We start from the raw sequence: 23631 nt of genomic DNA on the forward strand, positions 1-23631 counted from the left end.
GGGTACACTCTCCGCGGAGCCCGTCGGCTCCCGGTCGGCCTGCGCCTGCGCGGGGCTTCCGCCGCTCGGCGAAGCGGGAGCGCTCCCCCACGGCTGCGCACTCGGACAAAGATGGCAGCGGCGGCCCGGCTACGGTGGGGAGCGGCGGCTGCTGCTGCGGGGCTGCGTAGGCGGTAGGTGACGAGCTAGGAGCTCCGCACCGGGGTACCGCTGGGCTTAGCAAAGCGGTCAGCCCCCTCACACGCCCCTTGGGGGCGGGGAGAAGTGCCCCTTACCGAGCCTTCGGGTCCGTCCCCGTCCCTGCCGTTGGGGGTTTCGCCCTGCGGAGGGCGGCTATCCGTGAGTCGGCTCGGCGCTCCGAGTTCGGGCGGGATCTGCAAGCGCCTCATCGGAGGCGCTGAAACCCGGCGCCGGAGTCCCTACGGGCGGGAGGCCCGCAAAGCCAGGCTGCAGACACCCCACGGGAGAGCTGTTTTTTAAAAATCGTGTGGCCCTTCCAGCGCTTCCATCATGTGCATTCCCTCTGCTTTTTAAACAGAAATCAGAATGTCTGCAGAGTGGGAGTGGATACCTCATCTCATTTCCTCCTTTTCTCAGTAGGCCCAGAAAGGGGACGCGACGTGTATGAGGTTACACAACGTTTAAGTGATGGAACGCTGATGAGAATCCAGACCCCTAGATTTCCTCCCCATCCCCTAAACCCACTCTGTTCTCATGTTTGCCCCTCTTCTGTGCAAGCTGCCTTTGAGTCTGGCCTCCTGGTGACATCTGTCAGTGTTGTTTAGGTGATAAGGAATGATGACTTAAGTAGGTGCTGTATCTTGATTTTACTTCTGGAACAAAAGGACAAAAGGGCCTAACAGGGTTTCACTAATGAATATTAAGGAGTTTTAGTGCTAATGATGCCCTTGAAGTGTAAATGCATTAAGTTTCCTGGAAGACTTTTTTGTTAGTCACCTCCTGGCCCCCTCTGTTAGGTTTGGATAGATGTCTTATTGGAATAATGCAACTCACCTTCACTATTTTGTCACTTTAAACCCATCTCTGTACCATATTCATCCATTCTGGTGCTTCTTCCTTGGGCTGAAGGGAAGAGAATACTGGTCTCCAGCGTATTTCCATATTCCAGTGTAGTCAGGATTTAGGCTGTGAGCTGTAGATAAAAATGTTTTCCCCCTAAACCTTAAACTTGATTCAGTAATTAATTAGTGGGCACCTATCACATACTAATACTAGTAGCTAACATTTATGAACTCTTGCTCCAAGTGCTTGGCACTGTTTTAAGCACTTTACATGGATTATCTGGGTCACTCTTTGGCCCAGTCTTAAAGGTAGCTGTGAATATTCATTGTAAAGTCGAGGAACTGAGGCCATGCTTCTAGCTGCTGAGGGTCACAGAAATGCAGATGCTCCTTTTCCTTAGTGTTTTTGGAGATAAAAGTAATCAGAGAAAGTTTTTAAGTGATCATATGTATTCAAAATTCTTTAGTGACTTATGTGAAATGAAAATTGTAATGATAGCAATGTATTTTAAACTGGATTTTGGGGTGCTTGGGTGGCTCAGTTGGTTAAGCATCTGGCTCTTGATCTTTGCTCAGGTCTTGATCTCAGGGTCCTGACTTCCAAGCCCCACATTGAGCTTCACATTGGGTGTGGAGCCTACTTTAAAAAAAAAAAAAAAAAAAAAAACAACAACCTGGATTTTAAAATAGTTTGCATCAGATTTCTAAAATTTTTCACTAGTGAATTTTTTTTCCTTTCCCTTTTCCCTTCTCCCTTCATTTTTAATTTGTCAAAGCCATGAAAAAATAGCCAATCAGTACTTCTCTATTACAGTGAAATAACCAAAGTTAAAAACACTCTTAAGAAGTTTCCAGGCAAAAAGCATATATAGATTGTTGGTTTTTTTTTTTTTTTTTTTTTAGCAATTTGGAGGAGAATACCTTTCAAAACAGGAAGTATTGGGGTGCCTGGGTCGCTCAGTCGGTTAAGCGGCTGCCTTCGGCTCAGGTCAGGTCCTGGAATAGAGTCCCACATTGGGCTCCCTGTTTGGTGGAGAGCCTGCTTCTCCCTCTCTATCTGCTTACTTGTGCTCTCTCTCTCTCTCTGTCAAAAACAAACAAACAAAACCAAAACAGGTAGTATTGGTTCTCTCTTTCCTGGGAAACATGGTGGTGGAGACAGAAAAGGGAGGGAGACTGCACAGTGTTTACTTTTGTTCCCTTCGAATTTTGAACTGTGTGACTCTCTTGCCTAGTTTTTTTTAAATTTACAAAGAAAAAAAAAACAAAAAAACCACGGTAGTTCTTTGCATCCTTCCTGCAAAGAACTTGCTAAGAGTCTGGGAATCCAGTCTGTAAATCACAAATGTAGTTGCACTTTTGTTTCTTAACGCTGGATATTGTACTATCCTGTGTACACTTGGTTATTAAGGGTATAAATTTCCACTTGAGCCATTGTTTTTAAATTTTTTGCAGATATTGCTTGCCTAAGGAAGTGGAAATAATGTGGATAGAGAATGACATTAAGCTTTGTTGTTATATATGTGAAATAGAAATTGAGCTTAAAAGATTCTCTCTTGAAATGTCGTTTTTATTTGTTTTTAAATATAGATTCTGTCCTATGATGAATCCATACACCATTAAGAAACAGCTTCTGCATCAGTTTGTACATAAGCCACGTTTCCCACTGCCTGCAACCTTATGTAACACAGGTAAAATTTTACCATTTAGAACAAATTATGTTTCAGAAGCTAATGAAACTGTGCTTGTATACTATTTGCTGGATCATAAAAGATAAGAATTTGTAAATTTTCCATTCAGGTGCATAAAAATAACAGCACTTTTTTGTGTCATAACATTTATCATAATTATTTTATACATATTTTGGCATTAGATTTCAAGAATCTGGAGCACAGGGGTACTTGAGTGGCTCAGTCATTTGAACATGTGACTCTTGGTTTCAGTTCAGGTTGTGATCTCCAGGGTCCTGGGATCAAGCCCCATGAGCCCCACCCCACGCACGTCATTGGGCACCTCATTCAGTGGGGAGTCTTTTTGAGATTCTGTCTCTACCTCTGCCCCTCCCCAACTTGCACACACTCGCTCATGTGCTCTCTCTCTCTCAAATAATAGTCTTTTTTTTTTTTTTTAAAGATTTTATTTATGTATTTGACAGAGAGAGATCACAAGCAGGCAGAGAGGCAGGCAGAGAGAGAGGAGGAAGCAGGCTCCCTGCTGAGCAGAGAGCCCGATGCGGGGCTCGATCCCAGGACCCTGAGGTCATGACCTGAGCCGAAGGCAGCGGCTTAACCCACTGAGCCACCTAGGCGCCCTCAAATAATAGTCTTAAAAAAAAAAAAAAGAATCCTGAGCATAGTGTCCAATAGGCCTACGAAATCTCAGTATCTTGAATAACATCTTCTGGAACATTGCTCAAGATTGATTTCTCAAATGAAAATTTTACAAAAAGAAGTTACAAATGGGTTTGTTTAAAAAAAAAGCTATGTATTTTAAGCTGCTGCCCTCCTTGTTTTGTTAAGAATACACCTAAAAGGGGCACCTGGGTGGCTCAGTCGGTTAAGCATCTGCCTTCAACTTGGGTCATCCCAGGGTCCTGGGGTTGGGCCCTGCGTTGGGCTTCTGTTGAAGCAGGGAGTCTGTTTCTCCCTCTTCCTTTTCCTCTCTCTCTGCCCCTGCCTTCCCCTGCTCATATTCGCTCTTTTTCTTTCTCTCTGGAATAAATAAGAAAGATCTGTTTAAAAAAAAGAAGAAGAAGAAGAAGAAGGAGGTAATTGTTTAAAAAAAAAAAAGGAAAAAAGAATACACCTAAAATCAGTAAATTTCTAGTTTTTGTCCGAGCCTTAGAAAATAGTACTTTCGATGTAGTTTTTCTTTTTTGGGGCCCAAATTAATTAGTTATGGCTTTTGTTGACAATTTTGTTGATTGCATGGTTTTATTTTCATTAATATTGGAAGTAGGTATGAAGATAGGATTTGGACATTATTGAAATATGACCAGTGTCATGTGATCAGGGAACCCTAGGAGTTGTCTTTGTGTGTCTGTGTGTAAATGTCTGCCTATATGTGCTTATGGAGCTGTAAGAGTTTGGGTTCAGCCCTTGGGCCCTCTCCCATTTCCATCAGCGGCTTAAACACTTTGTGGCCGTATTCTGGCAGGTGGCTGACTCTGGCTAACCACATAAGTTGGATCAGGGTAAAGACCTTACCTCTCCTGTGTACCAGGGCAAAAAGAAGAAACCCTTGCCTGGCTCCTTGAATCACAGACTAAAAATTTAGGCATAAATATTGAGTTAGCAAGTTAAGCTACTTTAATTGGACTTCTACATTTTGTAAGATGGGATTATGTGGTCATCAGGTCTTTCAATTTGGAAACCCACTGATCTTAGTCTTTGATATTGACTTTAAGTACCAATGTATATTTTGGGGGAAGCTTCTGCCTCTCTATTAACCTGTTACTTATTAGTACCAAGCATAATGGGAAAAATTATTTTAGATCATTCTATTTTGTTATAACCCTGCTGACACTTTCAGGGGCATCTTTCTGGATGATGAACCTGGGAGTCATTTCTGAAATACCTAATTAAGCCCAGCTTAGACTGTAATTGAAATGATTTTGTTAATACCTAGTCAGATTACTATTTCGAAATAGCTTTGTTCATTGTTAAAAGAGAAAGTTTATGTAATGATGTCATATATATTCTACTTCAGACAATATATATAGATTATGCTCTCAAATTTTTTTTATATTTGTAGTTTTAAAAAAATTTTTTTTTAGTAATCTCTACACCCAGCATGGGGCTCAAACTCATGACCCTGGGATCAAAAGATGCATGCTCTTCACACTGAGCCAGCCAGACACCCCACATTTATAGTTTTTACCTTCAAGTATTTCTAAAACCTTTTCTTTCTGCAGGTATAGTTTTACACAAATGGACTGAGTAGAAAAATACCAGATTTAATTCCTCAAATACTGTGGGAGAGTGCTTAATGTGTGTGGAGATTTTGATTACCAATAAATTATTAAGAAAGGCTTCAAGAAATGATTGGTCAGGTCCAACCTTGTTGTCTTATATTTATAGAAATTGGTGGCAGGCCTTTCTTTAATGTTCCATCTGAAAACTTGTTCCCAGGTAACACAGATTTTCAGAGAAATTTATTCATTGGAGGTATAACTATTTCATTTTATTTTTTTAATATTTTATTTGTTTGAGAGAGAGCACAGGCAGGGTGGGAGGGGCAGAGGGAGAGGGAGAAGCAGACTTGCCCCTGAGTGGAGAGCCTGAGGCAGGACTCCATCCGAAGACCCTGGGATCATGACCTGAGCCAAAGGGAGACACTTAACTGACTGAGCCATCCAGGCGCCCTACAGGTATAAATATTTTAAATCAAGTATTTGGATTTTGAGGTTATCTTTTTAAATTTTTGTCTTTTATAGGATTTGCCTATTCACCAAGTCACCAATTGATAATATTTATAGGACAGTGTCTTAAAATGTATGGGAGTTTAGTTTCAGTTTCTCCTTCACCAAGGAAATGACTCAACATCAGTTAGATGGCTGCTTGGTAAGGTGTAAAAACTGCTCCCAGCTGTGAAATTAGAATCTTTTATAATGGGTAAAAAGAAATCACTTCCGTACAAATCCTGTATTTTGCCAAGTTTAATCTCTTTCTAATTTAAAATAAAGCTGTTGCTTGTTGATATTTTACTATTTTTCCTCAGACATACAATATGAGGATTATGACAGGAGAGGAAGACTGATTTTATTTTATTTTATTTTATTTTTTAAAGATTTTATTTATTTATTTAAATGATTTTTTTTTAAAGATTTTATTTATTTATTTGACAGAGATCACAAGTAGGCAGAGAGAGAGAGAGGAAGAAGCAGGTTCTCCACTGAGCAGAGAGCCCGACGTGGGACTTGATCCCAGGACCCTGAGATCATGACCTGAGCTGAAGGCAGAGGCTTAACCACTGAGCCACCCAGGCGCCCCTATTTATTTATTTGACACAGAAAGAGATCACAAGTAGGCAGAGAGGCAGGCAGGGGAGGGGGGTATGGGGGAAGCAGGCTCCCTGCTGAGCAGAGAGCCTGATATGGGGCTTGATCCCAGGACCCTGAGATCATGACTTGAGCCAAAGGCAGAGGCTTAACCCACTGAGCCACCCAGGTGCCCTAGGAAGACTGATTTTATTTTTATTTTTATTTTTTAAAGATTTTATTTATTTATTTGACAGATCACAAGTAGGCAGAATGGCAGGCAGAGAGGGAGAGGGAAGCAAGCTCCCCACTGAGCAGAGAGCCTGATGTGGGGTTGGATCCCAAGACCCTGAGATCATGACCTAGGCCAAAGGCAGAGGCTTAACCCTTTGAACCACCCAGGTGCCCCCGGAAGACTGATTTTAAATGTATTTTCCTATCATCCTGGGCATTAGTGAGTTTGGGGTGGCAGTATGTATGCATAGTGGTTAAGCAAGTCCATGTGGGAAATTGGCAGGGCTTTAATCCTGTCTTTATTTCTTAACTACTGAGTGACTTTGAGCTTTAGTTTCCTCATTTGTAAAACAGGATAAAAACAGTGTTTCCCTGGGAGACTGTAAAGATTAAAAAGTGTAATTCATAGGGAGTACTCAGCATCATGCCCAATTGCTCAATAAATTAATCTATCTAGGTATACTGCTCTAAGATGAGAGTTATTTTGTTTTGGTTAGAAAGTTTATTTTTGTAATAAACCATCAGGACCTCGTTAATAGTTTTAAGACCATTAAAATTCCACTACTATCTTTTGTCCTATGAACTGTTTTCATAATAGCAAGGTAGGAAATTAAGATTCTGTTCTTTATTCCTTTAATGAATCTGTTCTTGAACTATTCATGGCCTTGGAAGAAACAAAGAAGAACCTGTAAAGATAATTTAAAAATATTCAAGAAAGTAAATAAATAAATAAATAAATAAATATTCAAGAAAGTAATTCACATATGTTCCCACTTATTTTTTTTTTTTTAAAGATTTTATTTATTTATTTGACAGAGAGCTCACAAGCAGGCAGAGAGGCAGGCAGAGAGAGAGGAGGAAGCAGGCTCCCCGCCAAGCAGAGAGCCCGATGCGGGGCTCGATCCCAGAACTCTGAGATCATTACCCGAGCCGAAGGCAGCGGCTTAACCCACTGAGCCACCCAGGCGCCCCTGTTCCCACTTATATGATAATTTATAACATCACTAAATCTGTACCATTGGTCAAGTTACTTAACTCTAAGCTTCATTTTCTTCATTAGTGAAATAGGAGTAATGGGGTTTCTTCATGGGGTTGTTAAAGGCTTAAATATATTTAAAGCACTCAGCCCCCATCTCTGGCATATAGTAGGTATTCACACACTAAATATTAATATTATAAATTTATCTCTCTAGGGGCGCCTGTGTGGCTCAGTCATTAGGCGTCTACCTTTGGCTCAGCTTGTGATCCTGGGGTCCTGGGGTCGAGCCCTGCATCTCCCTTTCCCACTCCCCCTGCTTGTGTTCCCTTTCTTGCTGTGTCTCTCTCTCTGTCAAATAGATAAATAAAATCTTTTAAAAAATAAATTTATCTATCTCTCTTTAAAAGATTGGTAGCACTTTGGAAAGAAGAGAAAGTAACATTTTGCTCTTTTTGATATCACAGTGATGATTTATGATCATGATAGCCATTAGCACTAGGTCACCAAATAAAATACATTGAGGGTTCTTGAATGATGATCTGCCTTCCTAGTTAAAATAAGGCTATTGCTAGAGTCTGTTGAATAACAAAAATAATCAGTAGTAATATAAAATTCAATGCAGTTATTCTAAATATATCATTAAACTTCTTTGTTGTCTTTAAAAATTATTTCATTGGCTTGGGCAACAAGCCTTATTTTCTTTCTTCTTACATCTTTTGATTCTTTGAAAATGAGCACTTCATAGTTCATAAACTTAACCACTGTTTTTTTTCTGGAATAACATGCTTTTTCTTTTTTTTCTTTTAGTAAGACACATGTTTATTCAAACACAAGATACCCCAAATCCCAACAGTTTAAAGTTTATCCCAGGAAAACCAGTTCTTGCGACAAGGACCATGGATTTTCCCACACCAGCTGCAGCATTTCGCTCCCCTCTGGCTAGGTATAATACTATTTCTCATTTGCTTTTACCAAGAAACATAAATAACTGACTTTGGGGGGAAGGCGGCTTCATTTAGTGATTGTATTTTTACGTGTACTGCATTGTTTTTAGTGTAGAGAATGCTTTATTTTCTTTTCAGGTAAGAGATAAGAGAAAAATAACAGCAAATATTAGGAAACCCTTCTGAAAAGTAATTGAAGATCTATAGCAGGACTAAATAAGAATTTATATTTTTACTTTAAAAAATTCATGAAAATAATATAAATTTCCATTGTAAATCTTTAACTCTTTATAAAAAACAGTGACAACTTGTTCATTTTTTTTCTTAAGGATAGCTGAATTTTTCTAGATGTTTCAAAGTGGAGTAGTTTCTAAAATATTGCACTCAGAACCATAAATAATAATAGCTATTAGATTTGGCATGATTTTTTAAAAACAAGTCAGAGACAATTTTTAAATTTCGCTAAAGACATGTTAGATGTATGTCAGATGATATAGGACAAACAACAAAATTACTGGAATGAGCTTCTTTTTAATGATGGCTAGAGAAATTATTTATATTAAGAAGTATTAGAGTCAGTTTACATCAATTTAAGTTTTTGGTAACCTAAGCCTGAGACTGATTGCCAGGGGTATTTAGACAGTAAAGCTTAGATAATTACTTCTATACACACAGCTGTTTTATATGTCACACTTAGAAGAGCCAGAATTGCACTTCTATCAGGAATTTTTTTTAATTAAAAAAATTTTTTTTAGTAGGCTCCTTCTATGTTAGATGGCAAAGCTCAGAGAAATGTTTAAAGGTTTCATTAGGCCGAAATGATAGATTAAAGCAAGTAAGGTAAAATCTAACAGGAACAAATATTAAGGCTTATGACTTAAATGTTTAAAATGAATAGCTCAGTTGTGGGTTGGAAGAATCTGACTTCTTAGTTCACTATGTTGGATATGTTTGCCATCAAACTTTAACAATCACAGTATCCAGCTTAAGAGAGGTAATAGTCTTCGTATTCTGAATAAGTCAGACTATGTTTGGGATATGTGTTCACTGCTGGGTATTATATTTTATTTTGAAGTTGAAGTAGAAGTTGAAATTGTCCTGAGGAAAGTAACCTAAGTGGCAAAGTATATATAATAACATTTTAACTCCTTTTAAGCGTTTTGTTTCTTTAAGCATAAAACCTATGAATTTTTGCCTAAAGCAGTCCCCATGACATGGCCTAAAGATCAGGTTGATTCTTCTGCATGGTCCTTTCATGTGAAGAAAATAGCTTTGCTAACAGTGCAGATGCATAGGGCCAGTCAAGGGACCTGCTTATAGGTCTGTGCTTGGGTTTATTGGATCATATTATGTAACCAAGTACCTTGTAACTTCTTGTAAATTTAATATTGAATTAGAGGGCCCAGATGACATAATTTCAGACAAATTTCTCAATAATTCAGATAGTAATTCCAGTAACACTCTTGGCAATGATAGACCAAGAAAAGGTAAACTAACCTTTTTTGGAATATGTCAACTTTTATTCCTAAAAAGGATAAGGGAAAAAGGTCATTGCTCTGTATGTTACATACATCAGTGATTGGGAAAGGATGGTGCATTTCAAAATCCCTTACAGGGGCTTTTCAAATTATAATCCTCCCCTCTCCTCTTAGAGGATTTGAAAAACTAATTTTACTGAGGTATAATGTACGTGAAATGAAATTCATCAGTTTTAAGTGTATAGTCCAGACTTTTGATAAATATATACAGTTGTGGGGCACCTGGGTGGCTCAGTTGGTTAAGCCTCTGCCTTCGGCTCAGGTCATGATCTCAGGGTCCTGGGATCGAGTCCTACATCGGGCTTTCTGCTCAGCAGGGAGTCTGCTTCTCCCCGCCCCCCCCTTGGCCTGCCTCTCTGCCTACTTGTGATCTCTGTCTGTCAAATAAATAAATAAAATCTTTAAAAGTATATATATATATATGTATATATATATATATACACACACACAGTTGTGTAACCACCACTAAAATAAGAATAGAGAACATTTTGATTACTGCAGAAATCCCTCATTTCTCTTTGCATTCAATCTTCTTCATTTCCATACCCTGGTAACTATTTTGTTTCATGGCAATGAATTCCAACTTTGTTGAGATATGACTGATGTAAAACATTATGTAAGCTTAAGGTATACCATGTGCTGATTTTATATACATATGCCTTGCAAAATGCTTATCACAGTAAAGTTAGTTGACACATCTATCACTCTGGTAACTATTGAGTTTTTTGCCACCACAGTTTATGGTTTTAGGGTTTTATATAATGCCACCATATAGTCTTTTGTGTTTGGCTTCTTTCATTTAGCGTAATGCTTTTGAGAGTCCTTGGTTTTGCATGTATCTCTAGTTTATTCTTTTATTGCTGAGTAGTCCTGCATTGTAAGGATACACACAGTCTGTTCAGTTATTCACTAGTTGATGGGCATTTCCAGATACTCTTTTTGGCTTTTGTAAATAAAGCTGCTATGAAGATTCATGGACACGTCTCTGTGGAGCATGTTTTCATTTCTCTTAGGGTAATACCCAAGAGTGATTGCTAGATCGTAGGGTAAGAGGATGGAACAAGATTGGGCACGAGTTGATTATTGGTGGCCATGAATTGTTGATGCTGGGGATGGGTATGTAAAGGCTCTCTTACTTTTCTGTCTCCCTTTTATATGTTTAAACTTTTTTGTAATAAAGCATTTTATTATCTCATATTTCTTATTTATTCACAGGCAGTTATTTAGAATTGAAGGAGTAAAAAGTGTCTTTTTCGGACCAGATTTCATCACTGTCACAAAGGTAAACATAGGATTATATAAAATAATCTGTGCAGTTCTATCAGTTTTTTTCCAAGTCCAACATGTCTCTCCAGAATTTCTTTCTTGATATATTATATACATATTGTTATTAAAAATCTCTAAGTTTACTTCTCACATTTCTCAATTAAGTAGAATTTTCAAGTTGAAATTAACTATATCCCAAATCCCTCATTTAAGAAGAGAAAAACATGAGCCTCAGAGGATTAAGTGCAGGATTGTGTCCATGATTATATATCTGCCCTATAGCGGGGCCATGATTCAACCTGGGCAGGACTAGAATTCAGGCTCCAAGTATTATTTTAACTAATTCTTTTTTTTTCTTTCATACTTGAAATGTTCTTGGTGGTTTTGATATTTTTACTAGTACTTAACTTAAAATAATGGAGTAGGGGTGCCTGGGTGGCTCAGACTGTTAAGCACCTGCCTTCTGCTATGGTCGTGATCCCCCCGTCCTAGGATCGAGTCCCGAGTTTGGTTTTCTGCTCAGCTGGGGAGCCTGCTTCTCCCAATCCCTCTGCCCCTCTCCCCCGCAACCTCATTTGTGCTTGCTCTCTGTCAAATAAATAAATAAAATCTTAAAAAAATTTTTTAAATGATGAAATAAAGAAGCAAACAAATAAACTGTATTTATATATTTGACCAGCAGAATGAATGTGTATCTCCTTTAAAGGGGCCTCTTTCATCATGGACCATCTGCTGTAATACTTCAGAACTTCACAGATAAGAGCAGGGGACTGTGTCGTCCTGCAGCATTGGTTAACCTCTAAATGTCAGAAAGTCAATCTGACTATGCTACCCATTCCAACAGCTGAGGTAGTATCTGCTAGAAAAGGCAGTTTCATTTTCAAGTCTGCTAGATGAATGAGAAATGAACTATTTAAATTTGAACTATGTATACTTTTAGGTCTATTAATTGATATGTATGCACCAAACTTAATCACTTGTTCAATATTGTGTCAAAATCCAAAGTTTTCGGGGCGCCTGGGTGGCTCAGTCGGGTAAGCAACTAAACCTTCAGCTCGGGTCATGATCTGAAGGTCCTGGGATCGAGCCTGCATCGTGCTCTCTGCTCAGCAGCGATCCTGCTTTTCCCTCTCCCTCTGCCCTTCCTCCAGCTTGTGCTCTCTTGCTGGCTCACTCTCTCTCTCTCTCTCAAATAAATAAATAAATAAATAAAATCTTAAAAAAAAAATCCAACGTTTTCATGTAACTCCTCTTAAGCAATTTGAAAGGATTACTCTTGAGTTCTTGATGCACTGATAGGACTCATAAAAATGGACTGGGTTAATGACTTGTTACAAATAGTCCAGAATGCTCCTGTAGCTGTATGTGTGGAGGAGAATTAGAATTTTCCTCTTTGGTGGCAATCCCAGTGGCCATAGTTGTTCTTGCAAATATCCTAATTGTAAAAGGTTTTTCCCTGTGGTTTCAAGTGTTATTGGGTCTAAATTCTCACAAAGCCCATTCTTGCTCCTATCAGTTGAAATGGCTCTCCCTCCAGGAGCTTACCTTGTATCGTCTTTGTGGCACTTATCACTTAGTCACTTTTTTTTTTTTTTTTAGTTTATTTTTATTATGTGCCTTTCCTACATTGGAATGTAAACTCTGTAAAGCTAGAGATTGCCTACCTTGTTAAGTTCACCTGGAACAATGCCTAGCACGTGGTGTTCACTTAAAAAAATGTTTATGGAAGGGAACAATGACCTAGGATTTCATAGATTGAATTTTCAGGCTTTAAGGGGTTTCTGCCAAAAGAATTGTGGTGAGTAAATCCATGCTGACCTATCCCACATGTTTACCAGTTTAGAGACATCTGACCTATCTTTGGTATTCTTCAGTTTGCTTTCTTTTATATTTTTTGAGGGTTGGGGGAGGACCACCTCTTGTTTAATGTTTCCAAGTATCTGGTATGGCATTTACATAGCAGAAGTGCTTTATGTATATTACCTAATTTAATTATTTAAACTAGGTATTCTTTTTTTTTTTTTTTTAAAGATTTTTTTTTTTTTTTTTTTTTTTTTTTTTTTTTTATTTGACAGAGAGAAATCACAAGTAAGCAGAGAGGCAGGCAGAGAGAGAGGAGGAAGCAGGCTCCCCGCTGAGCAGAAAGCCCGATGTGGGGCTCGAACCCAGGACCTGGGATCATGACCTGAGCCGAAGGCAGCGGCTTAACCCACTGAGCCACCCAGGCGCCCCTAAACTAGGTATTCTTGTTTTCATTTTATAAATGGCAAATTATGTATTTATTTTAACAAGGTTTTTTTTTTTAGTTCTTTTATATGCAGCCTGGGGCATTTAAAAAATTTTTTTAGTTGAAAATGTGATTATATCTTACAGAGTTGGGCTATTTTTTTTTTTTTTTTTTTTATTTTGGTAAGTCATCTTTTATTTTCTTTCTTGTTCTAATTTGATTACTTCTTTTGGAATTTCTCCAGCCTCACTGTTTTTTCTTAAGTGAAATGACATAATTAACTAATAATAGTCTAAGGGCATATATTGAAAATTAATGGGTGGAATAGTAGATTTGTTTTCTTTCAGTTACTTTTCTTTTTTTCTTTTTTTTTTTTTTAATTTTATTTATTTATTTATTTGACAGAGAGAGATATCACAAGTAGGCGGAGAGGCAGGCAGAGAGAGAGAGAGGAAGAAGCAGGCTCCCCGCTGAGCAGAGAGCCCGATGCGGGGCTCGATCCCAGGACCCTGGGATCATGACCTGAACTGAAGGCAGAGGCTTTAACCCACTGAGCCACCCAGGAGCCCCTCTTTCAGTTACTTTTCTTATGGACTATCTCATCTACCTGATATCTTTAGTTATTGCCTGTTTCCTTTTCTGATTGCTAATTGATGATTCAGAGACTTTTTATCCATAATTTGTTATTTAAAATGAATAATTTATTTCTTTAGCAGAGTATGGATGATTTTCTGTTCTTCTGTCCTTTGAAATAACTTTGACAATTCCAATATATTTTTTAAAGTAAGTTCTATGCCCAGTGTGAGGCTTGAACTCATGACCCCAGGATCAAGAGTCACATGCTCTACTGACTGAGCCAGCCAGGCACCCCTGTTATTTTTTTCTAAATGAGTAAATGTATTTGAAGCTTATGTACTGCCTTTTTTTTCTCATTCAGACTACTTCAGAATATATATATTTTTTATTACCAGTATTTCCCTACTCGGTAGAGTCCACTGTTTACTGAAGATCTGAAGTAGCCCTCTGATCCGCCTTCCAAATAAGTTATTAAAATGTTTCCCAGAACCAGTTCCCAGTCACTAAGGCAACTCACTAGTTTCGCCCTTGTATCCATAGCAGTGTCCATGTATCTTGTCTTCTGTATACCATGTCTAAATTAGCTTTTTTTTTTTTTTTTTTTTTTAAGATTTTACTAGTTAGAGGGTACGTGTGAGCAGAGAGAGACTCTCAGGCAGACTCCACTCTGGGCAAGGAGCCTGATGCAGGGCTTGATCCCAGGACCAGGAGATCATGACCTGAGCTGAAATCAAGAGTTAGACACTCAACCAACTGAGCCACCAAGAACTCCTAAATTGATTCTTAATCCATGACAAAAATAGCCCCTTTTATGCATGTAGATTCATTTTTAATAGTATTTAAGCATAGCCACTAGCTAACAAGCCTGAGAATCTAAATGGACTGACCACATCTAATAGTTTTTCTTCCTAAAGAGCTCTCCTTTATTTTTTTTTTAAAGATTTTATTTATTTATTGACCGAAAGTTAGCAAGAGAGGGAATACAAGCAGGGGGAGTGGGAGAGGGAGAAGCAGACTCCCCACTGAGCAGAGAGCCCAATGTGGGGCTCGATCCCAAGACCCTGGGATCATGACCTGAGCCGAAAGCAGAGGCTTTAACCCACTGAGCCACCCAGGCGCCCCAAGAGCTCTCCTTTAAAAAACTAAAAGAAAACATGTTCCCTTTCTCTTTTTGGATGTTAGTACTATTTAGGTATTTAATCATTGTGTCTTTTTTTTTAATGGAATCAACTAGTTGGCCAGACATAGAGGTTACATAGTTAGGAATTCTTTCTTAAGGATACTGGACTTGTTGGATGTCCATAAGTCTTCTAGCACAACACCATAGATAAGACATGTTACATGTTTTGGCTCTACAGTTGTGTCATTGGATTTCTTCAGTACTCTGAAGTAGTATATGTGAGTTGAATTTTTTGGTTGCTTGTGGGATATCCTGTATATTTGATCAAGCAGCTCTATCCTATTTTATTTAAAAGAATAGGAAATCTCTTTATTATTCTCCTTAAACACAAAATTCATTCAGTATTTTAACTCTCTTCACCTCATGAAAAAGTATCTTTTAATCATTGTGGTATCCCCTAAACAAAGCATGGTACATACAGCCCATTTAACATAAGTGTGATGAATGAATGGATGAAGAATATTATAAGATTATATCTTCCAAAAGTCCTTATAAACAGATCTGTTAAGGACTGAATTGACAAGTCTTCTCCAAAAATGAGTGCTGTTGTTACACAGTATAGGATATATATAGGAAAAGATTCTTAAAAGATACGAAGTATTGTTTTGTATTAGTCCTTGCTCTTGATTAGAAATGTAGGATTTTCCTTTAAATATTTACAGGAAAGTGAAGAATTAGACTGGAATTTACTGAAACCAGATATTTATGCAACAATCATGGATTTCTTTGCTTCTGGCTTACCCTTAGTTACTGAGGAAACATCTTCAGGAGAAGCAGGTACTATGTTGGGTAATTAATATTATTTTAAGTAAAAAAAAATTTTTCTACTTTCTTCACATTTGTTTTGATTTTGGAAGTCATGATAGTAGATTTTTATCATTGTACCATGTTTAGATCTGGAACCAATTCCAGAGGGAACAAAACTTCACATATATTAGTTTTATTCATCATTTTTGAAAACTTCTGCCTAAATTGACTATATTATACAAAATTGAATTTTTCAATTATAAAAGTTTTTAAACACATAGAAAATAATATGTATACCAATTTGCTCTCCTCTCAAATTTAACAGATGTTAATATTTCCCATAATTGTTTGAGACCCATTTTTAAATAAAACATTAAAGACACAGGGCAGCCCTGTTGAGACCCCTCTCACTCTTGAGAGCTTTTTCATTGTCTTCACTTAATAAACTTCTATTGCTTTACTCAAAAAAAAAAGTCCACGACATTAAAGATAAAACCAAAACCTCACAGCCCCCATCCATTGCTTCCCCCCTTTCTATTTCCAGAGATGTATATAAACCTGGCTTGTTTTTAAACTTTTACTACATGTATAAGTCTCTGTGGGGGAATATATGGTATGGGTTTTTTAAACTTTAATGTGCATTATATGCAACTTGCCTTTTTTCACTGAACATATTTTGAAATACAGCCATTTTGAAAAAAGTGTCATTCTAGTTTAAGTGCTAGGTAGTATTTTTTTTTAAAGATTTATTTATTTTAGAGAGAGAGCATGCACTCTCGTGTGGGGGGAAGGGCATAGGGCAAGAATCTTTCAAGCAGACTCCATGCTGAGTGTGAAGCATGATGTGGGCTTGATCTCATGACCTATGATATCATGACCTGAGCTGAAACCAAGAGTCTGATGCTCAAATGACTGAGCCACCCAGTCACCCCAACATAAGAGAACCTTTGTTTTATTATATTTTATTTCTTTTATTAAAAAAGGCTCAAAGTTAATATAATTTGATATTGATAATTCTTACATTGTTGCCAGAACTCTAGAGTGTGTATTATAGTATAATTTGAATTATCTATATTTTTCATTTTCCTAAAGGTAAATTTCTCAAAAAAATTTTTAAACCCACAAAAAGGTATTGGTAAAGATCAGTATATAACCTTATAAAGTAAAAGAAAAGCAAAAATGACACAAAATGAAAAACTTATATTTTTCTTCAGATTTGTAGAATATTTTGGAAATTTCCATAAGGCTTATATCTAAATTTAGTATGGATGTCATTTTGAAAACCTCTGTATTGAAAAATTAAAAATATAATTTAACTTATGAAGTAGGTGTACCTTTGTGTCTCAGACTTTCCCTCAGAATCCAGGCAATCTTTTTTCTCTGCCACTTCTCAATCCTTGAGGATGATGAAAGTTTACAAACCAAAAAAATTCAAACCCTAACATCATTATTAGATCAAGTTATCACCAAGTGTTGAGTTGGCCAGTGCTCCTTAATTTTTCTTCAGAGAATCAAGGGCCACCTGGGTGGCACAGTTGGTTGAACGTCAGGCTCTTGGCTTTGGCTCAGGTCATGATCTCAGGATCATGGGATTGAGCCCCACACTGGGCTCCACAGTCAGTGGGGAGTCTGCTTGAGACTCTTTCCCTCTCTCTCTTCCCCTCTCTCCTGCGTATGCATGTGTTTTCTCTTCCTCTCTCAAATCTTTTTTAAAAAGTTTTTCTTCAGAGAATTGAATGGTCTTTCCATCTCTCCAACTATCATTTCCATTTCCCTTTTATCACCATACCAAGTTAGATGTGTATGCTTTTATTATTTTTTTAATGAGACATTAAGTTAAAATCATCCTTTTTAATACTTTTATTTGCATGGATATAAACTTTCTATCATTGATATATTTTATTTGCAATTGTTAATAGGATCTGAAGAAGATGATGAAGTTGTGGCAATGATTAAGGAATTGTTAGATACTAGAATACGGTATGTGCTCATCATTCTGCCCGAAATCAAATATGGTGCAGAGGCAATTTCCATTATAGCAATTTACTTTTAGCTGTCTGTGAGGGGGAAAAAAAAAAAAAAAAACCTCTAATAAGTAGAAGTAAATGTAAACTGTAATAGGTAACCATGGCAGTTGAATTTACATTCTGTATATGCACTCCAAAATTTTTAAGACAATCTGTCTAAACATAGTGAGGGAATTTATCTCTCACAGTCACAGTCTAGGTTTGATATTGTTATAGTACCAAATTTCTTAAAATGAAAAAATGAGTTAAATAGTGTTTGGGTGGATTGTGAGAAGAGAAATACTTTCTTTCAGACTATTGCCCATAAGGAAGAAATTTAAATGAGCGGAGAATTGCAGGCTTCCACTTTTGCTTGTAGCAGACCTGGTGAGAACTCACAGAAATACAATAAAATGTTTTTTTTCGTTTGAAAACGGTAGAGAGCTGCCAAAGCACACAACATCCTATAGAGAAGGGAAGCTCATGAAGGTTTCCCATGGGTCATTTTGCTGATTCTCAGTGTGAGGCTAGGGTATGAGAACCTGGGCAAAGGGCAACTGTTTGTATCTACTAAATGTGAGTATATGTACATTCTTGATCCAGCAATTTCGTGCTCAGGTGTATTCCCAGTGGCCCTGTATATGTATGCCAAATGACATCTGCAAGAGTCTTCATAGCCGCACTGTTTGTAAAAACCAAAAACTGATTTTCACCCAAATATCTGTCCACAACAGCAGGGATAAATTCTGGCATTTTCACTTAATGAAACACTGTGTGATGATGTGGAAGAATCTCATTAAGAACAAAATAAGGCAAATACAAAAGAGGAAATCCTATGTTTTTTAAATGGAATGCCTGTTTATAATTGTAAAGTTACAAAACAGACCTAATCAATGGTAATAGCAATTAGGAAATGGTTACCTTTGGTTGATGGGAAGCACAAGGGGGACTTCTGGGGGTGCTAGCTTTGTGTCTTGGCCTGAGACAAATGTGTGTTCACTTTGTAAAAATTTGTGTAATTGATCATACATGATTCATGCGTTTTTCTGTATTAATGTTGTATTTCGATGCAAAGTTTATCTGGCAAAAAAAAGCCAGCATGTATCATGTCAGTCAGTGTCTGTTCATTCAAAAGAAATGAGTGAGTATTATCTTAGGTAATTGTAATTATTAGGACATTTGAGATCTTAAATGCCTAACAAGATTATTAATAAGCAGGATTAAAATATAGTAAGTGGAGCAAAGATTTGTATGAATGAATTTGCACATTTTACCTGAAACTTTTAAAAAGTTACAAATGAGACTAGCTACATTTCTCTTCCCTATTGTATAAGTAGCTCCAACTTTGTGAATTTTACCAATACAAAAATCTAAGCCCTGAGTTGTTTTAAGTTTTTTTGGTGGACGCTTCAGTTCTTTTACATATATCACAAATATTCTGTGACCACAGGCCAACTGTGCAGGAAGACGGAGGAGATGTGATCTATAAAGGCTTTGAAGATGGCATTGTACAGCTCAAACTCCAAGGTTCTTGTACCAGCTGCCCCAGTTCAATCATTACTCTTAAAAATGGAATTCAGAACATGCTGCAGTTTTATATTCCGGAAGTAGAGGGTGTAGAACAGGTATGCCAATATTACATAACAGTCGAGATTCAATATTAAACTAAATATTTGGGGGGAAGAAAGAAATTTATGACCTGACATATTCTTGAGGGGCTGGATCTCTGTGTTACAGTTGTTATTAGACTTGAAGATTCCTTATTTTAGAATTCACTTTAGGGGGCTCCTGGGTGGCTCAGTGGGTTAAGCCGCTGCCTTCGGCTCAGGTCATGATCCCAGGTCCTGGGTTCGAGCCCCGCATGGGGCTTTCTGCTCAGCAGGGAGCCTGCTTCCTCCTCTCTCTCTGCCTGCCTCTCTGCTTACTTGTGATTTCTGTCTGTCAAATAAATAAATAAAATCTTTAAAAAAAAAAAATTCACTTTAGTGTTATGAATACCTATCTATTTGCCAGGCCTTTTTACAAATACTCTTCCTTTAATCTTCTCCACAACACAGTATTGAGTAAGCCATTCCCATTTTGTATGTAAGGAAATGGAGACTTAGAGGTCTTGCTGCTGCTCTGGTTATAGAAAAATTTTGAAAAGGGGATTCAAAACATAGATGTTATAGCTGAGAGTTGGAAGTCCTCAGTGGAAGAGCTCCATCATATTTATGCATCAGATTTATCCAGGCAAGAACCTCATCTAGAAATCATACTTTGTTGTACAGTAAGACAGAGGACTAAATGGAGTTCTAGCCTGATAGCATTTTTTCTGCCCCAGAGCACCTCAGGAATAGCACAGAAACTTCTCAGTAGTAATAGTGGCCATACTGCTGCAGTTCTCAACCAAGAGGCTTGGCCTTATGGAAAGAGATTATCAAGGAGGAAAACAATGTATGGATATTGGAAATTTGAAAAAACTCTTCAGGTCACTCTGCCTTTAAGGAGAGGGCATCTCCTCAGCTCCTTTGAGAACCACTCATCTCTGAGTAGTATGAAAATCATCCTTTCGGTATAATACATGGCATCTGCTCTTTGAAGGCCATATTGGTCCTATCCTTGGACTTGGGCTCTGCTTTTGTCCAAAGCCTCTTCCTGTGGGTCTGTTTCAGATTTATGTTTGTGGGTAAGTTCCTTGAGAGACTTGTCATCATACCCAGGTCTTTATGTTCTTCTACAACACTTAGCCCTGTGTGTTGTACATGTTGTGTACATTCTTTGTATTAAATAAGTATTTGGAAGAAGGTTTCCAAATTTAGGAATGTGCTGCCTAAAATGGGAATTGATGGATGAAACTCTTTGGATTGTGTGTTGCTAAGATTAATTATAATGTGTCAATTCCTTAGAAATAAATACCCATTTTTACTTAATTCAAGACAGAAAATATGAATTGTTTTTCCATGATAGTCTCAGATCAGAACCAAATTCTTCTAGATTTAAAGAAACAAGCTTATTTTTGTTTCATTATTTTCTCTATGCCTTATACGCCTCTTTAAAGAATTGCATTACTTGACACTTTGGTGGATTGAACAAAGGAACATGTGTTCACTTATCCAGGGTGGGGTGATGAATTGGCAGTCAGGTTATAAACTTGAATTGGTGTTTAATTGTAGTGGGTGTGTTGAAAAAAAAATTCTTGAGTTTATATAACTCTTTTCCTCTCCAAAGGACAACTCTTTATTTCCTGAGTAATATATTAACTCATGAAAAGATACTAATCTTGGGACATCTGGGTGGTGAAGTTGGTTAAGCGTCCAACTTTTGGTTTTAGCTTAAGCCTTATCTCAGAGTCTTGAGATGGAACCTAGCATGGGCTCCACTCTCAGCTGGGAGTCTGTTTGAGATTCTCTCCCTGTGCCCTCTCCCTATTCTCTTCCTCACCCCCCCCACGCATGTTCTCTTCCTCAATAAATCTTTTAAAAAGACCAGTGCTTAATTAATTTGCTAATATTAAATTTGCTTTTATGTTGTTATGATACCAGTTTGTGAGGCAAACTTGTGCTTTGGGGGCTGTTGATAGACTTATTTTTATTGGACTGACACGCATCATTATAGATAGAGTGGAGTATTTCAGGTAAGCAAGTAATGGTATAATCAGGAAAATAGCAATTTCTAATCCTTTTAATTCTTAAATTCTCTTTTTCTTTTCTTGGTTTTAGGTTATGGATGATGAATCAGATGAAAAAGAAGCTAACTCACCTTAAAATAATTAGCATTTTCTTGGGGCCCAGCAGTTGGACTTATTGATAATTATACCAAGCTTTTATTATTAATCTGCCAAGGAACTTGAGGATTAATAAAATATGCCCTTTTTTCAGACTGGTATATAAATATTGCATGTTTGCTTTACCTCATATGAGTTATTTATAACATCTTGAATCATCTTCTGTACACGTGGATTTTATCCAGGGATATTTTAATGTTAGTTCTTTATTTTTTATGGTTCCTTTGCATAATGTGTGAAGCAGTTCATTTTCCACCATCTAATTTGTTTCCTTTTTTTTTTTTTTAAATACAGAAGTAAATAAGGAGAATACTTATAAAAATACTCTAAAATGGCTTAGCTTTTTGTGAAATATTTGAGACTCTTTACTGGATTTTTTTTTTTTTTTTGAGAGAGAGAGAGTGAGAGCATGAGAGGGGAGAAGGTCAGAGGGAGAAGCAGACTCCCTGCAGAGCTGGGAGCCTGATGTGGGACTCGATTCCAGGACTATAGGACCATGACTTGAGCCAAAGGCATCTTTACTGGATTTTTATCTTGTTTAAAAAAAAAAAACAACTAAACAATTCTGGCTTAAAAATGGTATCTGCCTGGGGGTGCCTGGGTGGCTCAGTAGGTTAGGTCTCTGACTCTTGATTTCGACTCAAGTCATGGTCTCAGGTTGTGAGAATGAGCCCCACTTTGGTCTCTGCACTGGACCTGGAGCCTACTTAAGATTTTCTCTCTCTCTCTCTCCTTCTGCCTCTTTTCTGCCCCCTTAAAAAAAAAAAAAAAAAAAGAAAGAAAAAAGAAAAACAGACCTGGCTTAAAAAAAAAAAAAAAAGGTCATGATGCTGAAAACTAATGAAGAACCAAGTTCCAGAATGTAGGCAGAATTTCCATTGGTAGAAGACACAGCAGGCTGAATTGAGGGAAGAGCTGCCTTAGCATACTCAGGCTTTATTTTATGAAGCAGAATCTCTGGGGAAAAAACAAAAGATGAAAAACTGCTTTGGTTCTTCTTCCACTGGATTCTCCTGAGTCAGAGATTTATAATCTGTTCCATGCCAGAAATTTGGTCAGTTATTTTTCTGCCATAGAGGTACTGCTTTTTCAGATACCCAACATAGTAAATTACTCTTCTCTCTCATTTTCTATAATATTTCAGAGACATTAGTTCACAGACAATATCAGGATAAGAAAGAAATAGCAGTGGTATATTGTATTTTTGGGATTCTGGTTCCCAAAAGTATCCATACTAAGATAGAGATGGAGGGGCACCTGGGTGGCTCAGTGGGTTAAGGATCTGCCTTTGGCTCAGGTCATGATCTCAGGGTCCTGGGATCAAGCTCCACATTGGGGTCCCTGCTGAGTGCTTGTCCCTCTCCCTCTACCCCTCACCCCAATTTCTGTGCGTGCTCTCTCTCACTCTGCTCTTCCTTTCAAATAAATTTTAAAAAAAGGGATGGAAACAGGAAGAACTACATGATCTATGAATGCTGGAATTTAAAGTTCATATGTTTGTCCTTTGGTTCATAGACCTGACAGTGGGGTTGGGAGAATTTGTTCCCTAAGCTATTATAGATGAATTCAGGTCAGACTCTGGGAATTGCTTTGTAGACTTAGACACATTGACCTGCCCTTAAGCTATAGGAAAAAAAGTGGGGGGCAGCTGGGTGGCTCAGTGGGTTAAAGCCTCTACCTTCGGCTCAGGTCATGATCCCAGGGTCCTGAGATGGAGCCCCGCATCGGGCTCTCTGCTCAGCGGGGAGCCTGCTTCCCTTCCCCTCTCTCTGCCTGCCTCTCTTGTGGTCTCTGCCTACTTGTGGTCTCTGTTAAATAAATAAATTAATTTTCTAAAAAAGCTACAGGAAATTGAGGCTGTGGAGGAGATGCAGTTAATGACAAGCCTTCATGGATGGCCATGAAATAAGTTGCTGCAGCGGGGGGCGAATTAGATTACTGGAGGAGGGGAAATCACGCAACTGAGCGGCCAAGGTATGAGCAAGATTTTCTGCAAAAGGAAGCAGCCATGAGGAGCAGAGAGGAAAGGTTAGGAAGACCTTTCTAGGCATACAGAGCAGTGTAAACAGAATCTAGAAGCTGTGTATGGGTATGTATTTGGGGACTGCAAGAAGCCCAAGTATAAAGTGAAAGTCCTTACCTAGAAATGGGACAGAAGCAAACAGTGA

General features: G+C 38.0%; 1 protein-coding gene across 2 annotated transcripts; it reads left to right on the top strand.

Moving 5' to 3' along the window:
* Positions 1-28: 28 nt before the first annotated feature.
* On the top strand, positions 29-22423 carry NFU1 (NFU1 iron-sulfur cluster scaffold). 2 transcript variants are annotated; one of them, XM_047747198.1, is made up of 8 exons: positions 29-173; positions 2613-2713; positions 8021-8156; positions 10911-10977; positions 15607-15721; positions 17611-17671; positions 19148-19322; positions 21399-22423. In XM_047747198.1, the coding sequence occupies exons 1-8, from the start codon at positions 112-114 to the stop codon at positions 21441-21443; spliced, it is 762 nt and encodes a 253-aa protein (XP_047603154.1). In that variant the 5' UTR covers positions 29-111; the 3' UTR covers positions 21444-22423. The 2 variants fall into 2 exon arrangements, with proteins under 2 accessions (XP_047603154.1, XP_047603155.1); XM_047747199.1 differs by lacking the exon at positions 2613-2713 and having other exon boundaries at positions 90-173.
* The last annotated feature ends 1208 nt before the right edge of the window (positions 22424-23631 follow it).

Source organism: Lutra lutra, chromosome 9 (assembly GCF_902655055.1).
Source record: "Lutra lutra chromosome 9, mLutLut1.2, whole genome shotgun sequence".
Classification (NCBI taxonomy): Eukaryota; Metazoa; Chordata; class Mammalia; order Carnivora; family Mustelidae; genus Lutra; species Lutra lutra.